Source organism: Oncorhynchus tshawytscha, linkage group LG20 (assembly GCF_018296145.1).
Source record: "Oncorhynchus tshawytscha isolate Ot180627B linkage group LG20, Otsh_v2.0, whole genome shotgun sequence".
Lineage (NCBI taxonomy): Eukaryota > Metazoa > Chordata > Actinopteri > Salmoniformes > Salmonidae > Oncorhynchus > Oncorhynchus tshawytscha.
In genome coordinates, this window is record NC_056448.1 from 41,684,589 (window position 1) to 41,698,937 (window position 14,349).

The window sequence follows — 14,349 nt, forward strand, 5'->3', positions numbered from 1 at the left end:
TGTTAGTCTATCCGGCCTATGATTATACTAGACAACATACACATGGCCACATTCATAAAAAAGTGCCATAGGTTACGTCGTTACTTAGCAACGCACTGCTACTACTACAAATACAGATCCACTGTCTCATCTGCCCAGCCATGCAACTTATACATCTGATTTCCACTGTAAAAAGCCTCGACAATTGATAAACACGAAAAAAATAAACAAAATGCAGCTAGTTTCCAGTCTTAACAGCTCCAGTTTGAAGTGAATTGTTAGCTGTGTAGTTGGCTAGCTAGCAAGGGAGGTATAGACTCCATAGCAACCATTTTTGTTTGCCATAGCAACCTGCAAAGTTCTAGAACAATCGACCAGTGCTTGGGTAGTTTTGCTTTACACAGCAGTTAATATCAATAACACTTGACAACCAGTGTTGGTGAATGTAGTATCACGTTTTGTTGAAAAATGTATGATTTGGAAATAATCTGGGTTTTTAATGCTGTTAACCCTTTGTATAAAATCAATAATGTTATGACATGTTTTGTCATGGCTGTGATGTGGTGGTAGCCATGAGGCAAATTGCTAAATGAAGCCATATACTGCACATCCCTGACATACTCGACAAATGAGAGAATGGAACACTGACAGCAGTGTTGACTGCTGTCGTATCAAAGTGGTATGGAAATACACCTCAGGAAAGGATAGCAATCTATTTTTACAACTGTGTATATCAAATGTATGAAACAAAACCACTTGGGGTTTGTACGAGATATTTTGCCTTGAGCATAAAAAAATAAAACGATGAACCCACTTCCCACTACTGAGCCAAGCCAAACCAAACTGTGCTGCCCCTGCCTGGTGACGATTCCTCCATAGTTGCTTGGAAGGGTGCTGAAAATGACTGAAAGAAAAATAACCAAGCCAGCACAAGATGGTTCAGATTTGCCCAATAGTGTGAAAGGAGTTGTTAAATTTGACAGTTGGTTTTATCCAATTCAACCTCCCCCACCTGTACCCTATTTTGGTCAGTACCAGGAAAACAAACCTGGCGTCTTTTACTGACTAGCAGCTGTTGGGGATCCGACGGGGTTGTCTAGCATTGTGTTTTATGTCAGGGCTAAGCTAACAGTGACATTCCGACCATAGAGATAGTATAAGGGGAGGGAGAATTGGACAGGAAAGCAGCTCTAGCCTTGCCAGCACGGTACCTATTTTCTCTCAGCGAAGCCTCAAAAGGAGAAAAAAAACCCACGTCTCCTTACTTGTAATGGGCTGCCAAGTGAGTCTCGGTAACAAGTATGTTTTGCTTCAAGTGAACTACGGCGAACAGCTCCTTATTGCCTTTTAAAGCAATCCCCAAGCGTGAAGAGAGAGCCACTAGCTCTGGCGGAGGCAGACATTCCCTTTCCAGGGGCACTGTTTATGAACAGTAGAAGTGGAGAAGTAATGGTCTTAACCGAAAGCTATGTGTCAGTCAGTCGCCAGTGTTCCACACCCCTTTTGGGAACCCAATTCACTTTTAAAATCCTGTCTGGAATTTTGTTTTTTACTTACAGAGCTACAGTATTGAAATGTGATTACACTTGTCTTTAAAGGCCTGCACACAATGTGCTGAATATCACAGAAAAGTGTGTGTCTGTAAGCATCTTAAAGTGTCAATGCTTTGGGTTTTGGCTTAGAGACTGTGTCACCTTGTCCCTCCTGTCCATTCTGAACTTCCACAGGCTGCCGGAAATGCTGTTAAGAGGGCCTCCGATAGCCTGGTGAAGGCGGCACAGAAAGCAGCCTTTGACGCCCAAGACGAGCAGGCCGTGGTTGTTAAGAGCAAGATGGTGGGAGGCATTGCTCAGGTAAGCAGAGGGCCATGAGAGCCTGCTTGAATTTTCACACAAACTTCCCATCGATGTAAGGATTATTTCAGTGCAATAGAGGAAGACAGTGTCATTCTATGACACCCAAATTCACATTCAGAATTATTTTCTTAAAGATCACATATGAGGCATGTTTTGTATTTCTGTTGATGTGTGTACCTGTGTTTCCATGTGCCTGTTCTGTTCATCTATGTATGAGAGGAGGTGTGTTCTGGGTGTTAACCAGTGGTGTTCTGCCTGTTAGATCAGGGTGTTAACCAGTCGTGTTCTGTCTATTAGATCAGGGTGTTAACCAGTCGTGTTCTGTCTATTAGATCAGGGTGTTAACCAGTCGTGTTCTGTCTATTAGATCAGGGTGTTAACCAGTCGTGTTCTGTCTATTAGATCATTGCTGCCCAGGAGGAAATGCTGAGGAAGGAGAGGGAGTTGGACGAGGCCAGAAAGAAGCTGGCCACCATCCGACAGCAGCAGTACAAGTTCCTGCCCTCTGAGCTCAGGGAGGACGGGCAGGAGCAGTGATGAAACGTGTACACACACACACACACATATGCATATACAGCGAAGACAAATCCGATGTTCAGGGGCTACATCCCCAGGCTATATTAGAGAAAAGAGGAAAACGAAGAGGTATTATGCTTGAAGAGGAGCAATATTAGGGTGAGATAATTAAAGGGGTATAAAGTGAAAGCTGTATTAGGATGTTTATTTTAAGTGTCTTTTTTTTTTCTTAGATTTATTTGTCACGTTCAAGAGCGTTACAATGCCACTGGTTTTGTTTTTGGATAATGCTAAAACAAAATATATATATATGCATCCAAGTCTTTGAGGTAGTCCTTGATAGTTTGTGATTTCAATGAGCGTTTAGCTCCTGTTCACTGCCGCTTCACCATTTTCATTAAATTCACATCCTCCTGCCAATAACTGATATTTGCCTTTGACGCTAGCATGCTATTATTTTAGTGAGCACAAGAACCATCTGTTTGGCGGTGTCTGTTTTCTGTTTGGTTTTTTTGGATTTGAAAAATGCAGTCACCAAAAGGTGGGCCTACAGCGAGTAAATGTTGAGACCCCACTTGACTGACCAATGATTTTAACTGGCCAGGGTGAATGGTAAGAGACGGTCGGTCGGTCACCGTACAACAAAGAGCTCAGCTAGGTGTTTACCATAAACAACTGTGGCTTTGGTCAGATCCCAAAGAAGACATCGTTTAACAAGAATGTGTGTTGTCTTTTTATTTCAACCAATGAAATGTACCTGTATTTTGTTGCAATTTGGACCAGAGGTGCAATGATTTACTTTGCGATTAAACAATTCATAGAGAGAAAACACATATTTTTTTTTTTTTTAAAGAGAAATAATGCTATGAAATGTGTTACAAATGGTATCTTCTATTACATTTCTATGTTAATAAAGTATATGTGAGTATTTGTTTGTGTCATCATATGAACTTTTGGACCTGATATTCTGTGTTTGAAGCACATAAAGCCATACTTTGTTTTCTTCAGGACATTGTTTTGAATCATGAATGGCTGTTCCTTCGGGTGCTATTGAGTGGTTAAAATCTTTATCAGATGTTGACTGTGTAATATGCATCTAATAGCCAACTGTAACCAGTAGATCTTTAGAAACAAATTTAGATATGTATTTTGGGGTCATTTCTCTTGTCGCAGTACAATCCTATGATGGCCATTGTATGCAAAGGATCATGTGTCCAGTGTTATTAACCACCATGTACCCTGAATTGCCAGCCTATTTCACATTGTCAGAGGCCTCCTTGTAACCTAACCTTCTTTCAACATATCAATGAGTCAAAAAGTGCCTGCTATATGTATTTTACAACTAATTGTATTTAACTGTTAACGTTTTCCCATCTTCAAGTGCACTTATCCATTTGTTTAACTTAACAACACATCATATAAATCCACTCTTTTACAAACATTTGTTTTCTCTTTTCTCTTAATCAAAATAGTTGGATAGAAAACAACTGTTAAGTTGCCTATGTGTTGATTACAAACATAGGGAAAGCCTAACTTGAGTGTTTTTTCTTTTCATTTTCTAATTGTTTTGTTGACCTTTGATTTTGATACTATATACATGTATTAACAGTGCTATGGGATCACCATCTCAATAGTATTGTAAAAGAGATTTATGGTCAATAAAGCTGGTTTTCCCTGAGAAGTTATTTTATTTCACATTAAAATGTTGAAGTCACTTTATCAATGATTCATATCATAATATGACCTGCTATGCTGATATTCAGACAAATTAACATGAGTAAAATAGACTCGCCATTGTGAACGAATTCTAGTCGCATCAAGTCTACAGTAGCCTAGTCAGTCACAAATACATTTCCCCTTGGTTCCATACTGTACCTTGTCGTTTGTCACCGGTTATTCTTCACCAAAGACCAAACTCGTCCCCAGGTGGCTGCTGCTAACCGGCACCGACTACCCTCAGTCTTGGCAACATAACTTTTGACTGTTGTTACAACTTGTTATTGTTATTTTCCCCTCTTTTAAATACCATTAGAAACAACCCATGCCCTGACAGACTTTTATCAATGAACAAGCCTAGTTCAGGCTACCAAACTAAGACGACACTGGCTGTAGTGTCGTCAAGTGTGCAAATTGTATTAAATGTGGACATAAATGAACCCATGAAGAGGAAGAGCGTATGAAGGCTATAACTTTTACATGAGCTGGTTAAAACGATGCCTAACTGCGTCCCCCAGTGCGCTCGGTTAGAGAACGGCAAATACAGGGGAAACTAAATACACCCAAGTATACCTATTAAAGATGGCCAACCTTTTCATTACATGGTGTGGGCACCTATATCCCTGTGTCTACAGATATATTTAGGTTCAATATCATACCACAGACATTCGAACATTATATGAAATCGGAGCCTCCCAAAAATGGACAAAATCTGTGCGCTCAATTCCTACCCAACGCGTTGAACGAATCACAGGCGCGCGACGTCACTCTAGCTCGGGCGTGATTTATCTGAACTTTCCAAAAAAAGTATTGGGCTCTGGACAGAATTACATCCTCCCATCCTCCCTTACCTAATCCAGACTAGCTTTGTCTCATCACTCGGCTCGAGGTGCTGCTTCTGTGAACTTCAGTCCTCTGTCCTCTGTGTGGCTCGTGCGCGTCCGTCGAGAGAACCAACTCTGAACCCTTTTCGCCTGTTATTAGGAGAGAAAAAACAACAGTAACCATGGAAGCCATCAAGAAGAAAATGCAAATGTTGAAACTGGATAAGGAGAATGCTATTGATCGGGCAGAGCAAGCAGAAGGAGACAAAAAGGGGGCAGAGGACAAATGCAAACAGGTATGAGAATATAACTAACTGAACAAGAGGGCATTCCCTGCCTTTTCATTGCTTGAAGGGAGAGGGGCAACTGTATCTAATGCCAATAGAAATAGATTTTACACTCATTTATTCAATTGAATGATTATACTGATCCCCTCTATCTGTCAACCATGAAGTGGTTTGGTTTTATGTCATCCACGTATGGTAATCCATGTACAATCTATTCTACAATATACAATAAACATAATGTAAAAACTCAGTCAGTGATTTTAGTACTTGGGTGAGCACTTCAAATATTTACTATATTTCAAATATGAAGTTTCTACCCTGCAACACATGGTAAGACAGATGTCCAATGTCTATGTGGAAGATAGGTAAGTGTTTGTTCTAAATATCCTCTTGTGAAGTTATCCATGAAGCTACTACAGACTTTTGCAACTACAAATAATAAATGTCCTTATAGTCTCTTCAATGGTGTTTCATGGGTACAGCAGGCCGATCGGAGTGAAGTTGATTAGATAGATGAACAGATCCCACCGGCCCAGCCAGTTTGAGGTTATTACGGGCAGTGTTAAATTCCCTGAGTCAAAGCACATTGATGAAGGGGGCACAAGCTGACTTAAGGAGTACGGTGTGAATTAGTGTTTCATTTTTAAGTATAAACTGGGTGGTTCGAGCCCTGAATGCTGACTAGCTGACAGCCGTGGTATATTTAAGCAATAAGGCCCAAGGGGGTGTGGTATATGGCCAATATACCACGGCTAAGGGCTGTTCTTATGTATGACACAGCCCTTAGCCGTGGTATATTGGCCATATACCACAAACCCCCGAAGTACCTTACTGCTATTATAAACTGGTTACCAGCGTAATTAGAGCAGTAAAAATACATGTTTTGTCATACCTGTGGTATACGGTCTGATATTACACGGCTGTCAGCCAATCAGAACGTATACTATAGGTATGACAAAACATTTATTTGTACTGCTCTAATTACGTTGGTAACCAGTTTATAATAGCAATAAGGCAACTCGGGGGTTTGTGGGATATGGCTAATATACCACAGCTAAGGGCTGTATCCAGGCACTACGTGTTGCGTCGTGCCTAAGAACAGCCCTTAGCCGTGGTACATTGGCCATATACCACACCCCCTCAGGCCTTATTGCTTAAGTATCAAACCCAAGTTGTCAGTATTGACCCAATCAGGGAGCTTGAGAATACCAGTCTTCCCAATGATCATATGTCCAGCGTCATCTCTCATTTGTTATAATTTAACCATTGAAGATGGTCAGATTCTGTATTATACAAGTGTTAGCTAGACCTTCAACAAATAGACACAATTTGAAGCGTTTTGAGTTTTAACCCTCTCACATCCTGCAATCCACTTCTGCCACTTTTCTGTTGGAAAATCAAGACCGGGATGGAATGACAGAAGACAAGACTCTCCATTCGTCATTTTGGATCCAACCCCATCTCAGAATCAGTTACATCATGGCCCCAGCTTTTCATGGTCTCCCTCTCAGCTGTTAACCCATGGTCTGTCTATGATGACCACTTCTCATAATGTTGACATTATGGCTCCATAGCAGCTTAGCCCTTCTCCCAGTTTCATTCTGTTCTCTGCCTTTGGACGTAGGCTACTCCCTACCATCCCCCATGGGAACAAGAAAACCATCTTTCTGCTTTGTCTTGAGCATTTGGAAGTAAATTATCGAACGCATATGCACCTTCAGAGCCACAGCATTTTTTTAAAATCATCCCTACCTACACAACTTGTCAGATTTGGCAACAACTGAATGTGTAGCTGTACCTGGATCTGGACAACAGACGATGCACCATCTCATTCTAGTGTACCTCATTTTTACTGTTATGAAGCTACTTCCTACCTTAGCTGCCTCAAGAACTCAGATTTATGATGGAGATTTGGAATGGATCCTCTTCCTGAACAGAAAATAGCTTGAGCTTATATGGACATGTATAGTACTGAACCAAATTGCTTCTGGTCACTTTAGACTTGACTAATATTACTCATTATGTTATGCGAGTCCTCTCTTCCCGTTTAGTTCCCAAGTAACGAAAGCCACCAGTGGCTTAGAATGGAATGGAAATGGAACCCCCATTTGTCCTTGAACATTTGTCTACCCCCCCCAGTGTGTATTTGTGATACCATGGAGAACATTTGCTTCCGTGGCGGCGAATAACTAATGGTCTAATCGCTTCAGCTTTTGTTGGCGTCTAAATTTTCCATTCTACTCATCTGTCATGTTTAATTGACGTGGTCAGCTAGAACCAAATGGAGCCTCTCTATAAATAGGAGTAGTCTTCCCTCACAAGTATTTGATCGCAGAAGACCACACCTTGGGCTATTCTGATTCCAGCACCCACATTTCTCTTTGGAGCAGCCTTGACGGTGGCATGTCTATTGGAATTGTTGTTCAACAAAGAAAAAGAGGATCAAGGCTGGACCCAAAATAACATGAAAGAGCAGCAGGCCTGGGATCAGAATGCCCCTCTCACATAGCTGGAGCCCAAAAGACCGCTGTAATCTGTCAGATGTAATAAAAGAATGACATTCATCACAAGGACATAGTGTTCACGGTTCACACACTGCCGCTGTCATTCACATTCACAATGGGCTTTTCTCGGTTAGAGGGGATCTTTTCTAGCGACGATCCTAACGACATGACGCTTCTTTGGTTGTAGCCTAGACATTTTTAACACTCGTCAGGAAGATTTTTTTTTAAATTGCATTGGGAAAGATAGCAAGAACTTTGATATGATGCGGTGAACAGGGGACCTGCCAAAACAAGCAACCCTCCTACAGGTACATTCAACTCTCAACAGCTTCAGTCTATGACCAGGGCACCATTCCTCTCTATTTACTTTACATGACCTTTACCATAAACAGTAGTAGCAGAGAGTCGCTATCGTCACAAGAATACAATTAATAGGTGTCTGCTTTTACGAGGCTGCGGAGGGAGCTATGTCCCGGCTGCCAGGCTTGTGGATAATGCACAGGGGTTTATTTGATGCCTGTTGAAAGGGGAGACTGAGGGAACATCACCAGCTGCAGCCCCAGTCACTCTGAGACTGTCTGGTCACAAATTCCACCCTATTCCCTACATAGTGCACTACTTTTGATGGGCACTGGTGAAAGGAAGTGCACTATGTAGGGAAAATGGTGGCATTTGGAAAACAACCTATGACTCTGGAGGGACACTATGACAGCTTTCCCTTTATAAGTCTGTCCTCATGCCTGGCCCAACCTGCCCTGACAGTCAGCCTCGGGCAGTGCTCAGTTATACCCAGACACATCGACTGGAGGATAGAGTATAACCTTCAACAGGACAGTTCTTGTCCCGCTAACTCAATCTATATGCAGTATGGGTCCCACTTCAAACTAAAAAGGATTTAGCTTTTAAGGCATACTGACGCCTTCATAAACCCTTCATAAACCCTTTATGAACTCTTTATAAACCGTTCACAAACCCTTCTAAACCCTATGTAAATCCTTCATAAACCCTTCATAAACCCTACATAAGCCCTTCATAAACCCTACATAAGCCCTTCATAAACCCTACATAAAGCCCTTCACAAGTAAATGATATGCTAAAGGCGGCATCAAGGACCACGCCATATTAAGCGTCATATATATAAGGAGCTGTTATATCACTCTTTATGCAGTAGGACTTTGTTTATGAATGATTTGTGAAGCATCTATATAGTGTTTATGGAGACTTTGTGAATGCTCTTCAGAGTAGGTTTGATATGAATCGGTCATTTATCTTATTGAATCGGTTATGTATCTTATTGAATCGGTTATGTATCTTATTGTATATGACTCTAACAAACAAACCAAATGGATTGGTCCCCTGACATTATTGTGTGTGTGTGTGTGTGTGTGTGTGTGTGTGTGTGTGTGTGTGTGTGTGTGTGTGTGTGTGTGTGTGTGTGTGTGTGTGTGTGTGTGTGTGTGTGTGTGTGTGTGTGTGTGTGTGTGTGTGTGTGTGTGTCTTCTAGCTGGAAGAAGAGTTGCTGGCCCTGCAGAAGAAGCTGAAGGGAGTGGAGGATGAGTTGGATAAATACTCAGAGTCACTGAAGGATGCCCAGGAGAAGCTGGAGCAGGCTGAGAAGAAGGCCACAGACGTGAGTGACACTGGGTACCACTAGGGGGTCACTATGACCATGGTGACGTCAAAGCACGGCACACACACACGCGCGCACACAGACACACACCATTGAGGCATGTACATACGCACACCCCAGTTACAGGCATGGGTGACATGGTCGTGCTTTTAGGCAATGTATCACTGCAGTACACAGACGAGCAACTGACTCCAGAGACTACTGCATAATTCCCTCCTCTTTGTTGATTTTCACTGGTCATTTAGATAATAATATGTCAGAATATGTTATGGCTAATGCATTTCCCCTACTAAGTTATTGTCATAAATTCACCTATAAAATCAAACACTTCATTGCGATTAAATTTCATTTAGGATTGAATTTCATCAAGGATGCCAAGATCCTCCAGCCATATAGTTTTCACAATTTCACCATTGCTGCCTGTCATTAAAGCACGCTTGTAATGTTATACTATGTAAAAGTATACACAGCTAAATGTGTCGTCAGGTCATCAATTAGCAGGCTGTCAGGCTCCAGGTCCCGTTGTCTCCCCCTGGTGGGACAAACCTGCACTGCACAGTGTGGGCAGTATGCTTCTGTCAAACCTCCCAGGTTTTGTCCCAATTATCTCACCTTCCTCCCAATGTGAGCGCTTGTTCACTTGCCCTTGCTGATTTGAATGGAAATGACTAATATGAGAAATATGGTGTAAACTCCTACCAGCCCACATGCCTCCACCAGAGGAAATATTTTTGGGATGCACCTCAAGTTCCATCCTCTCCGGCCATGCCCATCAACATCTGAAAACCCTACTCTTCAAAGAGAATCTTACATAATCCCACAGCGCCCCCCTCCCTCCTCACGAGAATATTTGGCTGGTGTACGCAGTCCAATTCAGATCATTTGACAATTATTTGGCGTATCTGATACCCATCTGATCTTTCTAATGTGTAAACAGCAATAACAAAAAAACATGGAATCTGATCTTTTGAGTTCCAATTTACACCACCTCCATATGTGGATCTCAAACCTGATACAATTCAGTCTGGATGCTCAGATCTGATTTTTTTTGCTCTGAAATTTTTTATTTTTGCACATGCCCGTGCCGTTACCATGTCAACTACTCCAAAATTTAAAGGAACAGTGACAGGAAATGAGCATTGTATCTGTGTACTACTTCAGATGCTACATCAATGTGAATGCACAAATCTGATATGGGCCAGTTGGAACCCCACTGATCAAGCGACCTTGCTTGTTGACAGCTGCGGCGGAGAAAGTGCCAAACCTCGACCTGTATCACATTTAGCAAACACAGCATAAAGCTTGTCAGCACCTTGGAGTGAATGCAGGGAATGATTTGGTTTGAGTTTCTTTGATTGCCGTGGTCTCTGGTCCGCACTTTGTCTGACTCCGGTCAAATACAGGTCAACATGGTGTCAGAGAGGTTCACAGAGACCGTATAATACAGTACGCTACAGGAAACCTTTAGGCCGGACTAGCAGTGGTAGTAAACTATAAGTAAACCTTCAGTTGCTGGTATAACTTTTTTGTCATCATTCGTACTGTACCTTAAGACAGGACAATGTTTTTTCTAAATGATGTCTCATAGCCTTTCTTATGATTATATGATCTGGTATACGCATTCAAGTTACCTGATATATTGTTGTTTTATATGTCATCATAGGCCTTTCCCCATTGAGTAGGGGAAAAAGGATCCGAAAGGGTTCTTTGGCTGTCCCCATAGGAGTATCATTTTTGGCTCGGACGTAGAACCATTTTTGGTTCCAGGTAGAACCCTTTTGGGTTCCATCTAGAACCCTCTGTGGAAAGGGTTCTACACGGAACCAAAATGATTCTACCTGGAACCAAATAGGGTTCTTCCAAAGGTTATCCTAAGAGTGTAGTAAGACAACCTGTAACCCAGAAAAGGCAGCCACCCTAACAACCCAATTCCGAATTCTTTTGATTCATATCCAATCTTTTTTTCTGACTGTCCACACTCAGTTTTATATGTGACCGATATCAGATGTGTGCATTCACATTGATGTAGCATCTGAAGTAGTACACAGATGCGATGCTCATTTCCTGTCACTGTTCCTTTAAATTTTGGGGTAGTTGACATGGTAACGGCATGGCATGTGCAAAATAAAACATTTCAGAGCTAAAAAAATCAGATCTGAGCATCCAGACTGAATTGTATCAGGTTTGAGATCCACATATGGAGGTGGTGTAAATTGGAACTCAAAAGATCAGATTCCATGTTTTTTTGTTATTGCTGTTTACACATTAGGGAAAGATCAGATGGGTATCAGATACGCCAAATAATTGTCAAAATATCTGAATTAGGCTGCCTGTGTAAACACAGTCAAATATTCTCATGAGGAGGGGGTGCGCTGTGGAATTATTTTAGACTATGGGCTCCCAAGTGGTGCAACGGTCTAATGCACTGCATCTCAGTGCAAGGAGTGTCACTGCAGTTCCTGGTTCGTATCCAGGCTGCATCACAACCGGCTGTGATTGGGAGCCCCATGGGGGAGTCCCACTCTGCCCAGTTTCGTCCGAGTTTGGCCAGAGTAGGCTGTCATTGTAAATAAGAATTTGTTCTTAACTGACTTGCCAAGTTAAATAAAGGTTAAATATATATATATATATTTTTTAATCATCTTTGAAGAGTAGGGTTTTCGGAAGATGGGCAGGGACTCGGTTCCACCATTGGGGTGCCAGGACAGAGAAGAGCTTGGACTGGATTGAGCGGGAGCTCAAGAGACCAGAGGTGGCAGAACGGAGTACTTGGGTTGGGTTGGGGTGTAGAGTTTGAGCAGAGCCTGAAGGTAGGGGCAATTCCCTAATTCTTGCTGCTCCGTAGGCAAGTACCATGGTCTTGTAGCGGATGTGAGCTTCGATTGGAAAGAGGGAAGAAGAAAAGTAGTTGAGCATCATCCACATAGCAATGATAGGAGAGACAATGTGAGGATATATGACGGAGCCGAGTGACTTGGTGTATAGAGAGAAGAGAGGGTCTAGAACCAAGCTCTGGGGGACACCAGTAGTGAGAGCACGTGGTGCAGACACAGATCCTCTCCAAGTCACCTGATAGGAGCGGCCTGCCAGGTAGGATGCAATCCAAGAGTGTGCAGATCCTTAGACGCTCGGCCCTGAGAGGGTGGAGAGGAGGAGCTGATGGTTCACGGTGTCAAAGGCAGCAAGTAGATCTAGGAGGATGAGAACAGAGGAGAGAGAGTCAGCTTTGGCAGTGCGGAGAGACTCCGTGACACAGAGAAGAGCAGTGTCGGTTGAGTGACCCGTCTTGACTGGTTAGGGTCAAGAAGATTGTTCTGAGAGAGATAGCCAGAGAGTTGGTCAGAGACAGCATGCTCAAGTGTTTAGGAAAGAACAGGAAGAAGGGATACCGGTCTGTAGTTTTTGACATCAGAGGGATTGAGTGTTGGTTTCTTAAGGAGGGTAGCGACCCTGGTCATCTTGAAGTCAGAGGGGATGCAGCCAATGGTCAGGTATGAGTGGATGAGGGAATGAGGAATAGGAAAAAGTCTCAACTGCCCGCAACCCTGTTCTGTAAGCAAGAGGGGATGGCCGAGCAGGTCGGGAGGAAAGAGGACAGTTTCGAGTCATAGGATGCGGAAATGGAGGATAGTAGGGTCAAAGAGGAATCAGTAGACGGGAGGGAGAAGGATTTAGAGATGATAGGATAGAGGAGGAGAGAGTAGGGGAGAGAGCAACGATTGTGACAGCTCATTACCATCTGGGTAGGGCCTGAGTGGTTAGGGTTGGAGGAAAGGGACAGAAAAGGAAACAAAGTAGTGATCAGAGACCTGGAGGTGGGTTGCCGTGAGATTAGTAGACAAACAGCCTCTAGTAAAGATTAGGTCAAGCGTATTGCCTGCCTTGTGAGTGGGAGGGAACTTGGAAAGGAAGAGGTCAAAAGAGGCAAGGAGGGGAAAGAAAGAGTTGGAAAGAAATGAATCAAAGGCAGATGTCGGGAGGTTGAAATCACCCAGTACACCCAGCATGTGTCAAGCTCATTAAGGAACTCTCTAAGGGCACCTGGTGAGCTATAGATGACAACAATGTTGAGCTTCAGTGAACAAGTGACAGTGACAGCAGTGAGTTCAAATGAGGAGATGGACAGGTGTGTGAGGGAGAAAAGAGATATTCTCCATTTAGGAGAATTAAGCAGCCCTATGCCACCACCACGACGACCAAATCCTCTCTGAGTATGAGAGAAAATGTTATCAGATGAAGAGACAGCAGCTGGGGTAGCAGTGTTCTCTGGGATGATCCATGTTTCCGGAAGGGCCAAAAAGAGACCAGGAATTCCACGGAGGTTGTGCGTGCAGGGTAAACTAAATTAGAATGGTTGCAGCCAAGGGGTGGGGAGCATCTGTAAAGCCTACGGGAGTGGAACGAAATGGGATAGACAAACACACACATAGTTGCTAAAGCTACAAAATAGTAAATGAGATCATCTAAAAATAACTAGGTAAGATACTCAATTGAGAGAGTGGCGTGTAAGCAATAGCTGGGACCAGGCTAATTTCAACTCTGTACAGTACAGTTATGCTTCAGAGTTCCAATCCCGTTTCACCATGTCCATATAAGGACTGTGGCTGTCAGCATTCTAGACTACCTGTTCTCAAAATCCTTCCTAAAAACACAGTTTATAATTTCCTGATGTTCCACCCGTTCCGACCACCTCCTCTTCACGCTGATGTTCCACCCCTCCTGACAACCTCCTCCTCCCGCTGATGTTCCACCCCTCCTGACCACCTCCTCCTCCCGCTGATGTTCCATCCCTCCTGACCACCTCCTCTTCCCGCTGATGTTCCACCCCTCCTGACCACCTCCTCCTCCCGCTGATGTTCCACCCCTCCCGACCGCCGCGTCTTCCCGCTCCATCATCACGGCACCGTGATGATGTCACCAGAGTTGTAACCGTGCCAATAGAGGACAGTCACCAATAGTTGTCACACTGATCTATTTAAAGACTGTGGCTATACCTGATGAGAAACATGATTAGTTAATTTTCAGGCTTACTCATGA

The 14,349-nt window shown here is 43.0% G+C and overlaps 2 protein-coding genes across 8 annotated transcripts in view; both read left to right on the top strand.

Annotated features, from left to right (window-relative positions):
* Positions 1-4,029, top strand: part of tln1 (talin 1) — a 142,301-nt gene extending 138,272 nt beyond the window's left edge. For all 4 annotated transcript variants that reach the window (XM_042302686.1, XM_042302685.1, XM_042302688.1 and 1 more), the window contains 2 exons: positions 1,707-1,832; positions 2,238-4,029. In XM_042302686.1, coding sequence (XP_042158620.1) covers positions 1,707-1,832; positions 2,238-2,372 — 261 coding nt within the window. In that variant the 3' untranslated portion in view covers positions 2,373-4,029. The remainder of the gene's footprint in view (positions 1-1,706; positions 1,833-2,237) is intronic.
* Positions 4,030-4,882: 853 nt separating this feature from the next.
* Positions 4,883-14,349, top strand: part of tpm2 (tropomyosin 2 (beta)) — a 33,520-nt gene continuing 24,053 nt past the window's right edge. For 2 of the 4 annotated variants that reach the window (XM_024381513.2, XM_024381514.2), the window contains exons 1-2: positions 4,884-5,187; positions 9,187-9,312. In XM_024381513.2, coding sequence (XP_024237281.1) covers positions 5,074-5,187; positions 9,187-9,312 — 240 coding nt within the window. In that variant the 5' untranslated portion in view covers positions 4,884-5,073. Of the gene's footprint in view, positions 5,188-9,186; positions 9,313-14,349 lie in introns of all 4 variants that reach the window. The other 2 variants (XM_024381515.2, XM_024381512.2) reach the window with 2 other exon arrangements.